Source organism: Chiloscyllium punctatum, chromosome 7 (assembly GCF_047496795.1).
Source record: "Chiloscyllium punctatum isolate Juve2018m chromosome 7, sChiPun1.3, whole genome shotgun sequence".
Classification (NCBI taxonomy): Eukaryota; Metazoa; Chordata; class Chondrichthyes; order Orectolobiformes; family Hemiscylliidae; genus Chiloscyllium; species Chiloscyllium punctatum.
In genome coordinates, this window is record NC_092745.1 from 14,915,887 (window position 1) to 14,934,379 (window position 18,493).

Below are 18,493 nucleotides of genomic sequence, written 5' to 3' on the forward strand. Positions count from 1 at the left end.
CCCACACTCAGAGAGACATCTACAGGCAGTATTAGGATTAGGACTCAGACTCAGACTCAGACTCAGCCAACAATGTCTGTGATTGGCCAAAGATTATTTCAGGGGCTATCTGACATACAGCAGAGATTGCACAGTTCGATCCCATCAGCTGGTCCTGGACCATCAGAGTGAAGAGGGAATACATCAGATTGTACTTATTGAGTCCTAACAATTTTCAGTTTCTGTTCTTTTTGAAATCTACATAAATTCCTGATTAAAGGGATCATTTGAAAATGACTGATGATTGAGAATTGAAATTGATTGACAGGCCAAGTAACCAACTTTGACAATGACCTGCTGAAATACAGCCAATCAACTCAGAGGTGGGCGGGGGGGGGGGGAAGGTGGAGGTCAGTTATTTCCAAAGCACGCAGAGACAGAGACTGAATCTTCACTTTTATTCCCTTTTCCACATTCACATTGACAGAAAGAAACAACTGCAATTAACAGTCCAGACAGAGGAAGCTGCTCAAATTCACAGCCACAATGGACCTTGAGGAAAACACTTGGAGAGATTTTCTCAAGAACATGAGAATCCTGTCCCTTGAATCAGTGATAAAACCTTAAATTGTAACTCGCAGCTGAGCAGGAAGGAGATCTGGTTTACTGACGCAGAGACTTCTGAGGTTCACATTGGTTTGTACAGCTGACATCACAAGGCAATCCTGTCCCCATCAAACACTCCCAGGACAAGGACAGTATGAGGTCTGACACAGTGTAAAGCTCTCTTGCCGCTATCCCAATGATCTGCTTTAACATCCAAACCTCAGAAGTGTCTCTGAGCCAGTCCCAAGAAGGAAGAGAGTTGAAATTCAGTTCTGACAATGACCTTTGTCCTGCCAGCTCAGCACTGTTCTATGAAAAGTTGTGTCTCCTCTGTGGACTGTCTCAAACACTCTACACACATTCTGATCTCCTGATACTCTTGCTGAGGGGAGAGGGAAGGGTCACATGGGTGAGGGCACAGGAGAAGCGAGCGTTGGACTCCCAGTCAGACCCAGAGAGGGTCAGCAGGCTGCTGACACTGTAGGTGCTGTCCGAAGCTCGCAGGTAGTTGCTGGTCTGAACCCCGTCCGAAATGACTGCACCATCCTTCTTCCACTGCACCTCCAGCTCATCGGGATAGAAGTGATTGGCAAGGCAGACCAGGGTGGCAGTGCCCTTGGCATCTATCTGCTCCGGGGAGGGGGGCAGCAGGGTCAGCTTTGGCTGAGAGTTGTCACTGCCTGAAAGACAAGAGAAACAATTTTAATCCCTGCCACTGGAAGGGAATTCAACCCTTCACTGTTCATACAATCTTTTTGAACATTTGTAGTCAATACAGAATAAACCCAACAAACGACCAGGCATTGATCAAATTGCTTCTTGGGATGTGAGTGTCACTGGCAGCGCCAGTATTTATTACCCATCCCTAATTGCTCCAGAGAAAGTGATGGTGAAGCAGCAGAGAGAGAATGGACAGTTTTGGACCACTGTTTATAAAATGAATGTGGGCAGCTGGAAGGGCTGTCAATTGGGGAGAATTTTCGTGACAGTGATCAGGACTCAATGAGATTGAGAGGAGGGATGGAAATGGAGAACCATGGAGCAAGTGTAAAAGTTTTCATTTTACTCAACTGTGTAGTGTTTTGGTAAAAGTGGATCGGAACAAGCGGCATTGTGGAAAATCAGTGTCAAGGCAGTGGGAGCCCTCGAAGGATGAGACAGAGATTGTTCAGAATCTGTTCCCACAAAGAGTAAGGGTGGGACTTCCAGATCTAGACCAAATGAACAAGAGGATTGGGAGTCATGTACTGACATGGATTGGGAACTGGTTGGCAGACAGGACAGAAAGAAGGAGTCTTTTTCTGAATATCAGGTAATTACAACTTAGGGTGCCACAGGGGTCAGCCCTTGGTACTCAGTTATTCATAAAGTATAATAATAGAATCATTGAGTCATTAGACTCTTAATTCCAGATTTTGTTTGATTGAATTTGAATGCCACCATCTGCTGGATTCTCACCCTGGTGCCCAGAACATTATCTGGATCTCTGGATTAACAGTTCAGCAATAACACCATTAGACCATCACCTCCCTTACCTCATTATTGGTTGACAGCGAAAGCAAGGAGTTTGTTTATTCTGGAACTGTATAAAACCCCAGTTAGAGCACAGTGAAGGAACAGTGTATGGTTCTGGTCACCACATTACAGGAAGGATGGGATTCCATTAGAGATGGGGACAGATGAGGGGTTTGTCTGGAATGGGGACTTTGGGCTTTGAGGAATGATTGGTTTGGCTGGGAGTGTTTTCTTTGGAACAGAGGTGGCCGAGGGGAGATTTGATTGTGGTGTGTAAAATGATGAGGGGCCTGGACAGAGTGGGTGGGAAGGACTGATTTCCACCAACACAGAGGGCAATAACCATGGGGAGAGAGTGAAATCAGTTGGGGGCAGGATTAGAGGGGAGTTGAGGGTATTTGTTTTCACCCAGAGGCTGGGATGTGGGACTCACTGTCTGAAAGGATGGGAGAGGCAGAAACCCTCATCACATTGAGAAAACACTTGGATATTCACTTCAAACAGCGAAACCTCCAGTGTTATGGAGCAAGAGCTGGAAAGTGAGATGGAGCTCGATCCCTCTTTCACAAACCTCCGATCACCCACAGATCAGGAGAACTTTATCGGATAACATTGGAGCAGAATCGGATCCACACACTTCGGGAAAGAGTCACATTGGGGTGTCTGTTTAGAAGGCTCTAGATTACATTTCAAACCTTACTGCACACTGCTGGGCTGAGGTCAAGGGTGAGACTGCAATGAGTCTCAGTGTCCTTTGGGTCACTACTCCTAATGACCCCATGCCCCCGGAAGGTGAGAGTGCACAGACAATGGGTGAATGTCCGGATCAGGGGAGTTCAATCTTAAAGAAAGACTTGCATTTGTGTAGCACCTGTCCCCAACTCAAGATGTCCCAATGGCTCTTTCCAGCAGACTGTGCACAGCGAGATCCCAAACACAGTATGATAATTAGCAGAGAAATAGATTTTCAGTGATTTTGATTGGGGGATGAATATTGATCAGGGACACCAGGGAAAACTGTCTGCTCTTCATCCAACAGTGCCATGGAATGGCATCTTTCACAACTGAAAGACTCCCGGTTCATCCAAAAAAAAGAAGAATAGTTCACTGAAAGTGAAGTTGTCAGTCGGTGGGTGTGGAGGGGGTTGGGGGAGGTGAGGGGGAGTGACAAAGTCATTTGGTTTGCTTTTCTTTATTAGTCAGTGCATTGAGTATTGGAGTTGGGAGCTGTTGCGGCTGTACAGGACGTTGGTTACGGCACTTTTGGAATACTGTGTGCAATTCTGGTCTCCCTGCTGTAGGGAAAATGTTGTGAATCTTAAAATGGTTCAGAAAAGATTTACAAGGATGCTGCCAAGGTTGGAGGGTTTGAGCTATCAGGAGAGGCTGAATATGCTGAGGCTGTTTTCCCTGGATCATTGCAGGTTGATGGGTGACCGTATAGAGGTTTATAAAATCATGAGCGGCATAGATAGGGTGAATAGAGAAGATCTTTTCTCCAGAGTGGGGGAGTCCAGAATTGGAGGGCATAGGCTGAAGGTGACAGGGGAAAGATTTAAAAGGGACCTAAGGGGCAAAGTTTTCATTCAGGGGGTGTTAAATGTATGGAATGAGCTGCCAGAAGAAGTGGTGAAGGCTGGTACAAGTACAACATTTAAAAGGCATGCATATGTAAATAGGAAGAGTTTAGGGGGATATGGGCATCAATCCAGTCCTTAACATTTCAGGCTCTTCCAAAGACATTTACAGACAGTTTTGTTTGACAAGCTACACTGTTGCAATGTCAGGAACATGGCAGCCAGTTTCTACACAGCAAGATCCCACTAGAAGCAATGAGATCAAAGAGCATTAATGATGTTGGATTAATGATAAATATTGGCCTGATTAGATTCTCTTCAGTGTGGAAACAGTAGTTCAGCCTGACAAGTCCACATCAACTCTCCGAACAGCAGCCCAATGAGAAACCTTCCGTACATTTATTCCTGACTATTTCACCTAACACTGTAGGCAATTTAGAACAGCCAATTCACCTGAACTGCACATCTTGGGACAGTGGGAGTAAACCAGAGGACCTGGGGGAAACCCACACAGCCACAGGGAGAATGTGCAAACACCACACAGACAGTTTCCCAAGGCAGCAATTATACCCGGGTCCTTGGTGCTGTGAGGTAGCAGTGCTACCCACTGAGCCACCATGCCTGAAGTCAACCCAATGATAAAGTAATTTGGTTCACTTGGATGGAAAATGAGAAAACAGAAGGTGAAGGAGAAGGTACGATTGCTGGTTAGGGATGGGATTGATTGTTGCCAGAAAATAAAAGATAGGGACGGATTTTTTCAATATCAAAGGAACTAAAGAAGTGCAGGGAAAATCAATAACAGAACAAACTTAAAGATTTTGCAACTAAATGCACAAAGCATTCCGAATAAGGTAGACAAAGTTATGCGATAAATCGAGGTAAATTGAGTGTCCAAGGAATTTAAACTAGTTAAAGTGGAGGAGGGCTCAGGAGAAGTTATTCAAGTTTCTAGAAGATGTACGAGGACAGAGAGTACAGAAAGGAACAAGAGTCGAACATCAAGCCCAGCAGATAAGAGGACAATGATGAGAAGGAGGGCAGTCAATGCAGGACTGAGGGTGTTGTACTTAAAAGCAGAGAGTATACACAATGAGCTGGTAGTGCAGTTTGAAACTGGCAGGTACAATGTTGTGGGTATCACAGAGTCATAGCTGGAAGGGGATCCCGGCTGGGAACTAAATATCCAAGGATCCATGTCCTATCAAAAGGACAGGCAGATGGTCAGAGGGGGAAGTGTTGCCTTGTTAGTGTGAAATAAAATTCAATCAATAGCAAGAAGTGATAGAGAGTCAGAAGGTGTCGAATCTGTGTGGGTAGAGTTGAGGAACCGCAATTAAGAATCTGATGCAGTTTATGTCCAGTTCTCCAAACAGTAATCAGGGTGTGGGGAATAAAATCAATCAGGATACAGAAAAGGCATAAACTAAATGTCAGGGTAGACCTCAATGGATAGATGGACTGGGTAGTGCGTCTAAAGAAAAGGATTTCAAGGAATATCTACGAGATGGTTTTTGGAGCATCTTGTGGTTGAGCCACTATGGAACAGGCAGGTCTGGATTCAGTGATGTGTATTGAGGCAAACTTGAGTAGTGAGTTTAAGGTGAAAGTATCCCTGTGTATAAGGGACCATAATATGATGGAATTCCCCCTGTCGCTTGAGAGGGAGAAGCTACAATCAGATGGAACTGTATTTCAGTTGAGTAAACAGAGCTACAAAGACATGAGGAAGGAGCTGGCCAGAGTTTATTGGAAGGGGAGCCGAGCAGGTAAGATGGTGGGGCAGCAAACAGCAGAGTTTCTCGGAGTCATTCAGGAATTAGAGTAGGAATTCATCCCAAAAAAAGAAAAAAAAAACATACTCAGGGGACGACAAGGCAATCACGGCTGATGAGGGAGGTCTAGGACAGCATAAAAGCAAAAGAAAAGGCATCCAATGTGGTGGAGAATAGTGGGAAGTCAGAGAATTAGGAAGTCTTAAAAAACCTATAGAGGATAACGAAAAAAGCATTAAGGGTGGAGAAGGTGAAATGTGGGGGTATGCTCGCCAGTAATACAAAAGAAGATTGCAAGAATTTTAGCAGATATATAAAAAGGAAGGGGGAGGCAAAAATAGACAATGGATCACTGGAAAATGAGGTTGGAGAAAGAATAGTAGGAAATGATGGAATAGCCGAGGAATTGAATCGGTCCTTTGCATCAGTCTGCACCATGAAAAACACCAGCAGCATTCCAGTACATCAAGACTGTCAGGGGGAAGAGGGGAGTGTAGTGTCCATCACTAAGGAGGAGGTACTGGGGAAGCTGAAAGGTCTGAATATGGATAACTCACCCAGACTGGATGAACAACACCCGTGTGTTCTGAAGGAGATCACTGAGGAGAGTGTGGAGGCATTGGTGATGATCTTTAAGGAATCAATGGAGTCAGGGTGTGGAGGTGGAGATTTGGTGAGGGTAAGGGATAAGAAAATGACTCACATACCAACCCTGTTTAAGAAGGGAGGGAGGTAGAAGATGGTACATTATAGCCTGGACTCAGTTATTGGTAAGATTTTAGAATTCAATTTAGGGATAAAATTGCAGAGGACTTGGAAGTGCAATGGTAAAATAGGGCTGAGTCAACACGGTTTCATCAAGGGGAGGTCATGCCTGGCAAATCTATTAGAATTCTTTGAGGAGGCAATGAGCCAGTCAGACAAAGGAGAGTCCGAGGAAGTAATGTATTTGGATTTCCAGAAGGTATTTGACGTAAGATAAGCGCCCATAGTGTTAGGGGCAATGTACTGGCATGGACTGAGGACTGGGACTGGCAGGTTGGTATAAAGCAGAGAGTGAGGAAAGATGGCAGCTGGTGACGAGTAGAGTTCTGCAGGCATCAATGTTGGGACCATAACTATTCACGTTATCCATTAACAATCTGGATGAAGGAAGTGAAGACATTGTTGCTAAGTTCGCAGGTGGCATGAGATAGGTGGAGGGACAGGTAGTGTTGAGGAAGTGGGAAGGCTGAAAAAGGTCCTGGAGAGGCTTTGAGAGTTGGCAAAGAAGGGGAAGATAGAATACAACGTGTTACAGTGTAAGGGTATGCACTGTGGGAGGAAGAAGAGATGCAAAGACTATTTGCTAAATGAGGAAAGCCTTTGGAAATCAAAAGCAGAAACCTCATTCAGGTTTCTCTTCAGGTTAACAGGCAGGTCCAGTTTGTGCTTGGGAAGGCAAATGAAATGCTAGCATTCATTTCAATAGGGCCAGAATACAAGAGCAGAGATGCACTGCTTAAGCTGTGTAAGGTTCTGGTCAAACTGCATTTGGAATATTGTGGGCATTTTTGGGACCCATGTTCTAAGAAACAATGTGCTGGCATTGGAGGGGTTTACAAGAATGATCCTGGGGATGAAGGGCTTGTCATATGAGGCGTGTTTGAGGACTCTGGGTCTGCACTCGATGGAGTTTCAAAGGATGAAGAGGGATCTTATTGAAATTAACTGAATTCTGATAGGCCTGGATAGAGCGGATGCAGAGAAGATGTTTCCAAAAACAGGAGAGACTCGGTAGCCAAGGCACAGCCGCATAATTAAGGGCCGACACTGTAGAGCTGAGATGAGGAGGAATTTCTTCAGCCAGAGGGCAGTGAATCTGTGGAACTCATTGTTACAGAGGGAAGTGGAGGCCAAGTCACTGAGTGTATTTAAGACAGAGATAGATAGGTTTGTGATTGTTAAGGGGATGGAAAGGTCCTGTGGAGTAGGCAGGAGAATGGGGGTGAGAAGCATATCTGCCAAGATCAACTGGCAGAGCAGATTCAATGGGCTGAATGGCTGATTTCTGCTCCAATTTCTGAAAGTCTTCTGGAGAGTTTCCCCAAAACCCTGGAACACTGAACCCACTGGACTGTGAGCCCTGCTGTAGCTGTTTACTGTCAGAACATTGTCAACAGATAACCAAAGAGTGGAGAGAGTGTGCATTTAGGTGGGAACTTCAGAATGCTTCCCAGCTCCGGGAATACCATGAGAGCAGGAGGTGTGGTCAGTGACAGCAGTTGGAGCTCCGGGTTCTGCAACTTGAGCAGCAGCTGGTGTCAGTGCGGAGAGTCCGTGAGGCTGAGAGCTCCATGGAGAGCACGTTTCTAGATGTGGTCACTCTGCAGCTTCAGAGTATGCAGCGAGAGAGGGAATGGGGGAGCAGCAGACAGTCCAAAAGGACGAGGCCACTAGTACAGGAATCCCCTGAGTGCATCTCACTCTCTAACCAGGATTCAATTCAGAATCCTGATGAGAATGATGGTTCATCGAGGGAGTGCAGCCAGAGCCAAGTCCCTCGCACCACGGTGGGGGGCTCAGCTGTACGGGGGGGGGGGGCGGGGGGGGGTGGCGGGCAGAAGTAGGCCTGGAAGAGCGATACTGAGATGAAATTCGAGAGTGAGGACAATCGATAGGTGTTTCTGCAGCTGCAGATGGGAATCCAGGATGGTGTGTTGTCTCCCTGGTGCCAGGGTCAAGGAAGTCACTGAGCAGCTGCCGAGCACCCTGAGGGGAGAGGGGGAACAGGCAGCAGCCGTAGAACACATTGGCCCCAGTGATGGATGGAGAAAAAGGAACATGGTCCTGCAGTCAGAAGTTCGGGAGCTCTGGAGGGAATAAGCAGCAGGAACTCAAAAGTAGGAATCTCCGGATTACTCCCAGTGCCGCACGCAGGTGAGAATAGAATCAGGAGGTGAACACAGGTGACTGCGGGTCTGGAAAGAGGATCCCTGAGGGAGTGCATTAGACTCTTGTGAGGTGGTTTACTAGTGCTGTTAGAGAGGGTTTAAACTAACTTGGCAGAGCTGTGGGAGCCAGGAGGGAATGTCAGAGAGGAACACAAAGGAACACAGAATCCTCAGTGCAGTCAATAAGTCACCTCCCAGTGGGAAGGATGTGGAGGAAGACAAATGCATGAATTTACAGAGACCTGCAAATATGATAGAGTTGTTATAAATGGGCGGGGGGTCTTTAGTTTCTGAATATAGACTGGGATAGTAGCAGTGTAATGGGCAGGGAGAGCCCAGAGTTGTGAGAGTGTGTTCAGGTGAATTTTCAGGTGGCATCGGTGGCTCAATGGTGGCTCAGGTGGGGCAGCACGGTGGCTCAGTGGTTAGTACTGCAGCCTCACAGTGCTAGGGTCACAGGTTCGATTCCAGCCTTGGATGACTGTCTGTGTGGAGTTTGCACATTCTCCCTGTGTCTGCATGGATTTCCTCTGGGTGTTCTGGTCTCCTCCCATTGTCCAAAGATGTGCAGGTCAGGTGAATTAGCCATGCTAAATTGCCCATGGTGTTAGATGCATTACTAATAGGGAATTGGGTCTGGGTGGGTTACTCTTTGGAGGATCGGTGTGGAGTTGTTGGGCCAAAGGGCCTGTTTCCACACTGTAGAGACTCTAATCTAATTATTGGCAGTGAAGAAGGCTGTCTAAGAATACAATGGAATCTTGAGCAACTGGACCAGTGGGCTGAGGAATGGCAGATGGAGTTTAATTCAGATAAATGTGAGTGCTGTATTTTGGTGAGACACAAGAAATGGGTGAGATCCCAAACAAATATTTCAGGTCAGTATTTATTGTGGAGAAAGCTCGGGAATCTGGAAAAATAGTGATGTCTTGAAAAGAGATCACACACAAAAGAGGAGCCGCTCAAGATCTGAAAACACATAAAGGTAGTAGGTAAACCCTAGGACCTGATCATGTGTATCCCAGAACATTGTGGGAAACTCGGGAAGAGACTGCTGGGCCCCTTGCTGAGAAATGTGTATCACTGACAACCGTGGGTAAGGTGCTGGAGAACCAGAGAGGTTGGCTAATGTTATGCCATTATTTAAGAAAGACGGTAAGGAAAAGCCAGGGGAACTATAGACCAGTGAGCCTGATGTCAGTGCTGGGTAAGATGTTGGAGTGGATTCTGTGGGATAGCATTTACATTCTTTGGATAATCGATGTGGTTTTATGCATAGGAAATCATGTCTCCTGAATTTGATTGAGGAGGTGACAAAGAAGATTGATGAAGACAGAAGAGGAGACATAGTCTATATGGACTTTAGCAAAGTATTTGACAAGGTTCCATATGATAGACCGGTTAGTAAGGTTAGACCATATGGGATACAGGGGGAGTGAGCCATTGGGATAAAAAAAATAGATTGAAGAGAGGAGACAGAGAGTGGTGGTAAAAGGTTGCTTTTCAGACTGGAGATCTGTGAATAGTTGTGTGCCACTAACATTGGTGCCGGGTTCACTACTTTTATCATTTAAAGAAATTATTTGGATGTGAATAAAGGAGTTACAGTAAGTTTGTAGATTACATCAAAATTGGTGAGATAGTGTATCGTAAAGAAATTCATCTCAGGGTACAGCGGGACCTTCATCAGATGGGGCAATGGGCAGAGGTGTGCCAAATGGAGTTCAGTTTAGATAACTGTGGGATGTTGCATTTTGGAAAGGCAACCCAGGGCAGAACTTATACAGTGGGAGGGCCCTGTGGGATGTTGCTGAACAAAGAGACCTCGGAGTGAAGATGCGAGTGCATTATTACTTGAAAGTGGGGTCACAGGTAGACAGGGTAATGAAGAAGTTGTTGGGTACACTTGCCTTTATTGGTCATTGCTTTGAGTATAGAAGTTGGGACATCATGTTGCAGCTATACAGGAGATTAGTGAGGCCACTTTGGGAATAATGTGAACAATCCTGATCACCTCACAATAGTAATGATGCTGTTAAACTTAAAAAGCTGCAGAAAATACTTACAAGAACATGGCCAGGAATTGGAGGGTTTGAGCTGTAGGGAAAGGCTGGAGAAACTGGGCCTATTTTTCCTGCAGCATCTGAGGCTTCGGGGTGACCTTATAGATGTTTATACAATCATGAGGGGCATGGACAGGGTTATATCCAAGGCCTTTTCCTTGCGAAATGGAGTCCAAACAAGATGGCATAGGTTTCAGGTGAGAGGCAAAATATTTAAAAGGGACCTGAGGGATAACTTGTCACACAGAGGGTGGTGTGTGTCTGGATCGAGCTGCCAGAGAAAGTATTGGAGGCAGATACTATTACAGCATTTTCAACACATTGGGATGGGTACATGAATAGGAAGGGTTTTGAGGGATGTAAGTCAAATGCTGGTTAATCGGATGAGGTTAGTTTAGGATATCTGGTTATCATGGACAAGTTGAACTGAAAGGTCTGTTGACTCCATGACTATGGGAGGCTGGAAAAGTTGAGACTTTATTCTGACTCATAAGAGTCTGAGAAGTGAACTTATAGATGTTTATAAAATCATGAGGGCCATAGAAAATGTGAATAATTCAGGAAGGTGATGTTTTGTAGAAATGGCAAAAAAAAATTCCTGAAGATCATTCCAGGGATGAGGAACATCAGTTATACACATTGATTGGAGAATTTGGGACTGTCCTCTTAGGAGAAGGCTGAGAGGAGATTTGTTTGAGGAATTAAAACCAGGAGGGGCCTCGACAGAGTAAATAGGGAGAAAATGTTTCCAATTGAGAAAGGATTGAGACTGAGAGTTTCCAGATTGAAAGTAATTAGTGAAAGTAACAAAAGTAAGATGGGGAACAACATGTTCAGCCAGTGAGTGGTTAAGGTGTGGAATGCACTGCCTGAGAGTGTGGTGGAGGCAGCTTCAATTGAAACTTTCCGAAGGGAATGAGACTGTTATTTGAAAAGGAACAATGAGCAGGGTGACAGGGAGAAGGCAGGAGAATGACACTCTGTAAATTGTTCATTCAGAGAATCAGTACAGACAGGATGGGTGGAATCGTCTCCTTGTGCACTGTAACAATTCAGTGATTGTGTGATTGAGCAGAGTTAAAGCTGGGGGAGGTGGGAGCTCGGTGTCTCACTGTGCTGCTGCTGCTGCTGCTGCTGAGGTCAGTGAGATCAGAGACTGGGACAGGGAGCCAGAGCTCACATCAAACTCTGTCCGTGTCTGTCACACTGAGACTGACAGGAGGCTACTCACTGATTTCACTCCATGCTGCAGGAATGGGACCACAGGCTGCAAATGGACAGAGCTCCTCCACACGGTGAGTAAAACTGACTGACTTACACCTTGCTGCTTAAAGGGGGCAATGGAACTAAAGAGGTATGGCTGTATACCCTGTTAGACACAGTGCTCCTCAATCAACCATTTCATTCACTGCAGCTTCTCACTAACACCTTCAACAATTCAGCAAATGTATTTTAGAAAGTGTATTTCAGTATTGACAGGGTTAATAACGGAGGATTGAGGTTTACTTACTCAGTCTGAGCTTGGTTCCTGGACCGAAAGTGGACCACAGTGAGAGCTCCCAGTGCAGAGGCTGCACAAAAACCTCTACTCTCTGCTTCCCTCCATCAGTCTCAACCTCTCCCTGTCTCCCAGTCTCTCGTTCACTCTCAGCTTCTTTCTGCCCCTCTCTGTCTCTCCCTCATTCATGTGTCTTTCTGTCTCTGTATCTATCTGTGTCCAGATGGGCTTGGGAGCTTTGTGAAATTTATTTTTCGATATTAAATCTTGAAGCTGATCTTCACGCGTGGCCATGGAGTGTAAGAGGGAAACTTGAGGCCTTCAAGTGAGTGGTGGACAGCACAGGGACTGGAGTGGGTAGTGGACAGTGACAATCCCAGCATGGGGTAATTTGTTCAGTTTCATTTGTATCTAATTGTGGACGTGTCAGTTCAGACTGTGTGTTCATTATTATACATTTTATATAACTGATTCATGTGTCAGTGCACGAGGTGGTGCTGTGTGTCTTGAGGTTTTTGTATGGCTTTGTATCACTGTGTAGAGTGGAGCTGCCATAGTAGTTCTGACAATAATAGTTAGCGACATCTTCATTCTGAACGTTGCTGATTGTCAGGGTGAAACTGGTCCCTGATCCACTGCCGGTGAATCGGTCGGAGACTCCTGTGAATCGCGTTGCTGCATTGTAGATCAGGAGAGAGGGTTTCTGACCTTCTCGCTGCTGGTACCAACTGAGGTAGCTGCTAATGCTTTGACTGGCCGTACAGTGGATTGTTGCAGTCTGGCCCAGTCCCACTGACAGTACCGGGGGAGACTGGGTCATGATGATGTCCCCATTGATACCTGAGGGGTCAGAGAGAAATACAATGAAGTCAGAACTGTCACAGAAAGAGCCTGTCAAATGAGAGATTGTTGGAGACACTGAGCATTCCACTGGTTTTAACATTTTCCCTTCAATCACAAGTCAGTGGAATTGGAGTGAAATGGAGAGCAGCTAAAGATTCAAGGTGGAAGGAGAGAGATTTGTACCTGCGACACAGAATGCCAGGGGCCAGATCAGCTGGATGTGTGAAATCATGGTGTGTGCTCCTGTCCCTGTGCCTGGTTCCTGATAAACTCTCCCTTCACTGGACTCTGCTTTATAAAGCTGCAGCCTGTGAGAGTCTGACTGGGTGTTCCTCAGTATGTAAATGGCATCATGCAGAGAGAGCCACGTCAGCCCCTCACACTTCCTCTTCTCTCTTTCTCTCTCTCTCTCTCGTCCTTCCTTTTCAAACTTCCTTTCTCCCTTTTCCCTTTTTTCTCTTTCTCACCTTTCTCTTGTATATATTCCTGTTATTCATTTACTTTCTCCCTCTTTTTCTGTTTCCGTCTCCGAATCTGTCCTCTCCCAATTATATAACCATTTATATCTTTCCCTTTTTCCATGTATGTTTGACATTCTGTTTATCTCCCTTTCCTTCTGTGTTGGTTGGTCTCTCTCTCTCTCTCTCTCTCTCTCTCTCTCTCTCTCTCTCTCTCTTTCTTATCATTCATTTTTCTCATTCACTTATATTACTAACTATTTTCTCACTCATTCTCTCCTTTCTCCCCTCAATCTCTAATTGCCTCACTCTATCTTTGTCTGTCTCCCTCCCTCCGGTCGCTCTCTAACTGATCTCTATAACAGGCGTTATTCCAGGACATTGGAACAGTGAGGTCTGGGGCAGCAGTTAAATGCCTCGCCCTCTCTCACTCAATCTCACAATGTACACTTGCGCTCTCTCTCTCAATCTCTCTCTCTCTCTTTTATTATATATATATATATATCTTCTGTCTCTCTCTCAATCAGAAGTTCGATGACATGAACAGCATTTAATAAGTCTGTACTGGTCATCAATGCTCTAGCAACATCAATCCCAGCTTGGCATTGAGGGAGAGGATCAGCCATGGTCATATTGAATAACAGAGCAGACTTACAGAGCCAATCCCTAATCCTAACCCTAACCCTAACCCTAACCCTATTCCTGCTCTCTGTTTCTATCTCTGTATGTCTGTGTAATCTCTAATCTCTGCCCCTGGATATTGATCCCTCTATTCTTGGAAAAGTTGCCTTCCTGTCCACTCCCTGCCCCTCATAATCTTTTTGCCCTTCAGCAGGTTCCCTCTCAACCTTCACTGCTACAAGAAGAACAATCCTGGCATTTCCAATCCTTCCTCATAGCTCACACCCTCCCGGGAAATCTTTGCACCCTCTTGAGTACAGTCATATTCTTCTCATAATGTGGTGACCAGAACCTGTCTGCATGTCTGTCTCTCTCTTTCACTGGATTGCCTTTACTCTTTGTCTCACACCTACTCTGTCTCTCTCTCTGTCTCTCTCTCTCTGTCCCATCTCTCTGAGTCACACTGTCTCATACTCTATCTTGCTCTATCTCTATTCTTCAACCCCACCATCTCTGCCTCTCTCTACCTCTCTCTTTCCCCTTTTACTCATCTTACACTGCCTGAGACTCTTTATCCCGCTCTCTCTCACTTTTACACGCTGTCCTTCTATGTCTCTCTCGCCAACAATCTCTCTCTCTCCCTCTCACTCACTCTGTCTCCCTCTCTCTGCCTTTCTAACAATGTCCCAAGTGGTAAAAGTTAAATACAGGGTAAATCTGCTCCAGCTCTACCCCACTAATGGATGTTAACCCTTTACACCAGGAGTATGTCGACTCCGAGAATAAAGCCCCATTTCCCACATTGACCAGGGTTTGGCCTCTCTCAGAAAGATGGTCAGATTCTTGTGAAATGAAGCGCAATTCTGTGCTGTTGGCCTATTCTTACTGGGGACTCGTTTGTACACAAACCACACTCCATGAAGGCCCAGCAGGGACAGGAGATCCTCAGGCCATCAGTGTGAGCTGGAGGGATAGGACAGGCTCTGACCCATTGACCCATCCTGTCCATTCACAACATATTCCAATCCTTTCCCCTCACCTTCTCCCTTCCATGGTCAAGCTCCAGTTTTACTGGTATAAGGATTGGACCATCACACAGTTACTACAGAAAGGAAATGGGCCTCACACTCACTACGGTATTCATGTCCCACTGGACTGTCCAGTGGAGACCAGTAAGCATGGAATTTATTCCCACTGAACTCTCCAGTTGAGACCATTAAACATAGGCCTCTTCGCCACTGGAGCCTCCAATGGAGACCAGTAAAAATGGGTCTATTTCCCACTGAATACTCCAGCAGTGACTAGTTAACATAGACCTTATTCCTGCTGGGCCCTCCAATAGAAACCAGGAGAGAAAGGCCTCCATTTCGTTGAACTCTCCAGTACAGATCAGTAAATATGGGCCAGCTTCAAATTGGACCCTCCAATACAGACCAGTAAACATGTAACTCTTTGTGAGTGGATCCGCCAATACAGACCAGTAAACAAGGAGGATCTCATTGCCTTCGCAAGATTGAACTTCGGAATGAGGAGCAGGAATAGGTAATTCAGCACTTCAAGCCCGTTTGCTGTTTAACATGATCATGGCTGATCTTAACCTCCTCTCCACTTTCCAGACTGCTCCCAATTGCCCTCTAGCCTGCTTTTCATCAGAAAGATATGTTTCTTTCTTGAATCTGTTGATTGATTCTGCCTCTACTGTACTTGAGGAAGAGGGGGAGTGGGGAGGGAGATGGGAGAGCTGGGGGGGTGGGTGTTGCGCACTGACTTCAACAGATTCGCAACCCTCTGAGAGAAGTAGTTGGAATGGAACAGATTCCATACAGTATGGAACCAGGCCATTCAACCAAATCAGTCCACACCGAATCTTCAAAGAGCATTCCACACAGAGCCATTCTGGAACCCTTTCACTGTAACCCTACATTTCCCATGACTAATGAATCTAACCTAGACTTCCCTGGACACTATGGCTAAATTAGCATGGCCAATCCTCCGAATCCTCATTAGACTGTGGGAGGAAATCGGAGCACACAGATAAACTCACACAGACAGGGGGAGAATGTACAAACTCCATACAGTTACCCGAGGGTAGAATCGAACCTGGATCCCTGGCACTGTGAGGCAGCAGTGCTCACCACTGCACCACTGTGCCACCTGTAGCTTCTCCTCATCCCAGTTTTAAACATACCTCCTCTCACTCTATATCTATGACCTATTGTTCAAGACTGGCCCACAAGAGGGAATATCTGTTCCTTGCCTGCCCTATCAATCCCCTTTAGCATCTTATATACTTCACTCAGATTCTCCCTTCATACGACTGAATTCCAGTGAGTACAAAAGCTAGCTATTCAACCATTCCTCATATGACAGACCTTTCATCCCAGGGATCAGTCTGGTGAACATCCTCTGAACTGCATCCAGTGCCACCATATCCTTCACCAAGGAAGGAGACCACAACTGGACACAATGCTTCAGATGTGGTCTCACCAATACCTCATAGAATTGTAACAATATTTCTTTATTTCTGTAATCCAGTCCTTTTATGTTAAATACCAAGATTCCAATTGCTGCAAGAAATGACAACATTCCAATTCCATGGGACTCAATTGGAACGTCCAAGAGAGATCAGGAAACATGGGCTTCCATCCCACTGGAATGTCCAATGGACATTAATAAGCCTGAGCTTCTTTCCCACTGGACACTCCAGTATTGGAGCTTCAAATCCCACATCCTCTCCATCACATAGGTCTCTTATTTCAAACTCCACAACATTGTCCTTCTCTGCTCTGCATCTGCCCCTTGACCACAGAAACTCTTATTCCTGCTCATCCCACCTCCAAAACTCCACCATTCAGATGTCCTCTCTCAGCTTACTCCATCTGTGCTCCATAAATTCCAAATTGTCTGGAATGAAGTGGCCCCTTCCCTGTCTCACACCAAGGAGGAGATGGACAGATTTGATATTATAAATTAGTTGAAAGTTTACGGAGAGTGGGTGTGGTCAGAATTGGTCAAATTGATGACGGCTCCTGCAGTTGAATATCCTGCTGGCAGGCTCGAGCCTTTTACACACAGAATGGAGAAGTGTGTATGGGAGGAATATATTGTACAGCTCCACAGAACTACACCTCAGCATCAGATGTCCCTCAGGAGGGGAGATAGAGTGTTCAGGGTCCTGAGCACCATTTCCCAGCCCAGGCAGTTTGCCTCCCAATGAATGAATGAAGTGCCAGTTTGGAGCCCAGATTAGGGACAGTCTCTGCTGTGGACCCAGATCGACAAGAGGCAACTGGAGATCGAGCTGAAAAGGAAAGAATTGCTGTGTTATGGGGAGAGAGGGGGGCAATGGGACTAATTGGATCACTCACAGACACAAAGGGCTGAATGGCCTCCTCGTGTGCGAGGGGGAGCAGATTTAGGACTGAATCGAGAAGGAGCTTCTTCACCCAGAGGGTTGTGAATCGATGGAATTCCCCGCCCAGTGAAGTGGTTGCGGTTTCCTCAGTAAATGTTTTTAAAGCTAAGACAGGTAATTTTTTAAACAGTAAATGAATCAAGGGTTTTGGTGAAAAGGTGGGTAAGGGGGAGCTGAGGCCATGAAAAGATCAGCCATGATCTTACTGAATGGCAGAGCAGCCCGAGAGGCCAGACAGCCTGCTCCTGCTCCTAGTTTTAATGTTCTTATGTGCTGTCAGATTCCAGAGAGTGCAGACAGTTCACAGTTTTCTCCCGTCTCAGTAACAAATTTCCAGCTGCTCCGAGCTCCTTCTTTCACTTCCTCCCTTGGTGAAGTTTCAACCTTGCGATCTGACAGTCTTTGCAGTTATTTTAACACTGGGGCTTTCTGCTGTGGTCAGAATCTCTAATATTAAGTGTCCAATCAGTGACAATCACAGCAGCTCAGAGCAGTCAGGACTGAGGAGCCAAGCTCACTGGGAAACACATTGGGAAGATTAAAGCCATCCTCTTCAGCTCCCGGTACAAACTCCATCCCTCTCCCCGAGCACTGTCTACTGCTCAACCAGACTCTTTACAAAAACAGAATACCTCAGCAGATCAAGTCGCATCGGGGGTAAGAAATCAGAGTTAACCTTTTGGGTCAAATGACCCTTCTTCAGAACAGTTCTGAGAAGATTCACTTGTCCCAAAATGTTAACTCTGCTTTCTCTCCACAGATGGTGCCAGACCTGCTGAGCATTTCCTGCAATTTCTGTTTTTGTTCCTCATTTGCAGCATCTGCAGCTTTTTCAGCTTTTTTTTAGTACTAGATTCCTTACAATCCTGGCCTCCTCTTTGAGGCTGATCTGAGCCCCAAATCCTCCCCATCACAGAGATCACTCACTGAAAATCTTGGTCATTTCTTTGGGACTCCAAACGTGATCATACTAATGTCCTGGGCCACATCACAGCCACTGCCCTCTGTAAACTTCACCTCATCCCAAACTCTGCTGGTCGTACCCGAGCTCGCAACAAATCCCATCTCTATCCCCCACTGTCCTCACTGACCTACACTGGCTCCCGGTCCAACAACACCTCGATTGACAAATTCTCGTCCTTGTTCTGAAGTCCCTCCTTGTCCATCCACCCTCCCCATCTCTGTGACCTTCTCCTAGCAGCCTCACTTA

General features: G+C 45.9%; 1 gene segment (V, D, J or C); it reads right to left on the reverse strand.

Annotated features, from left to right (window-relative positions):
- Positions 1-434: 434 nt before the first annotated feature.
- LOC140479519 (immunoglobulin kappa light chain-like) lies at positions 435-13,037 on the reverse strand. The segment is given in 4 exon segments: positions 435-1,265; positions 11,959-12,012; positions 12,481-12,786; positions 12,973-13,037. Coding segments are annotated over 4 exon segments (738 nt in total).
- Between the last annotated feature and the right edge of the window lie 5,456 nt (positions 13,038-18,493).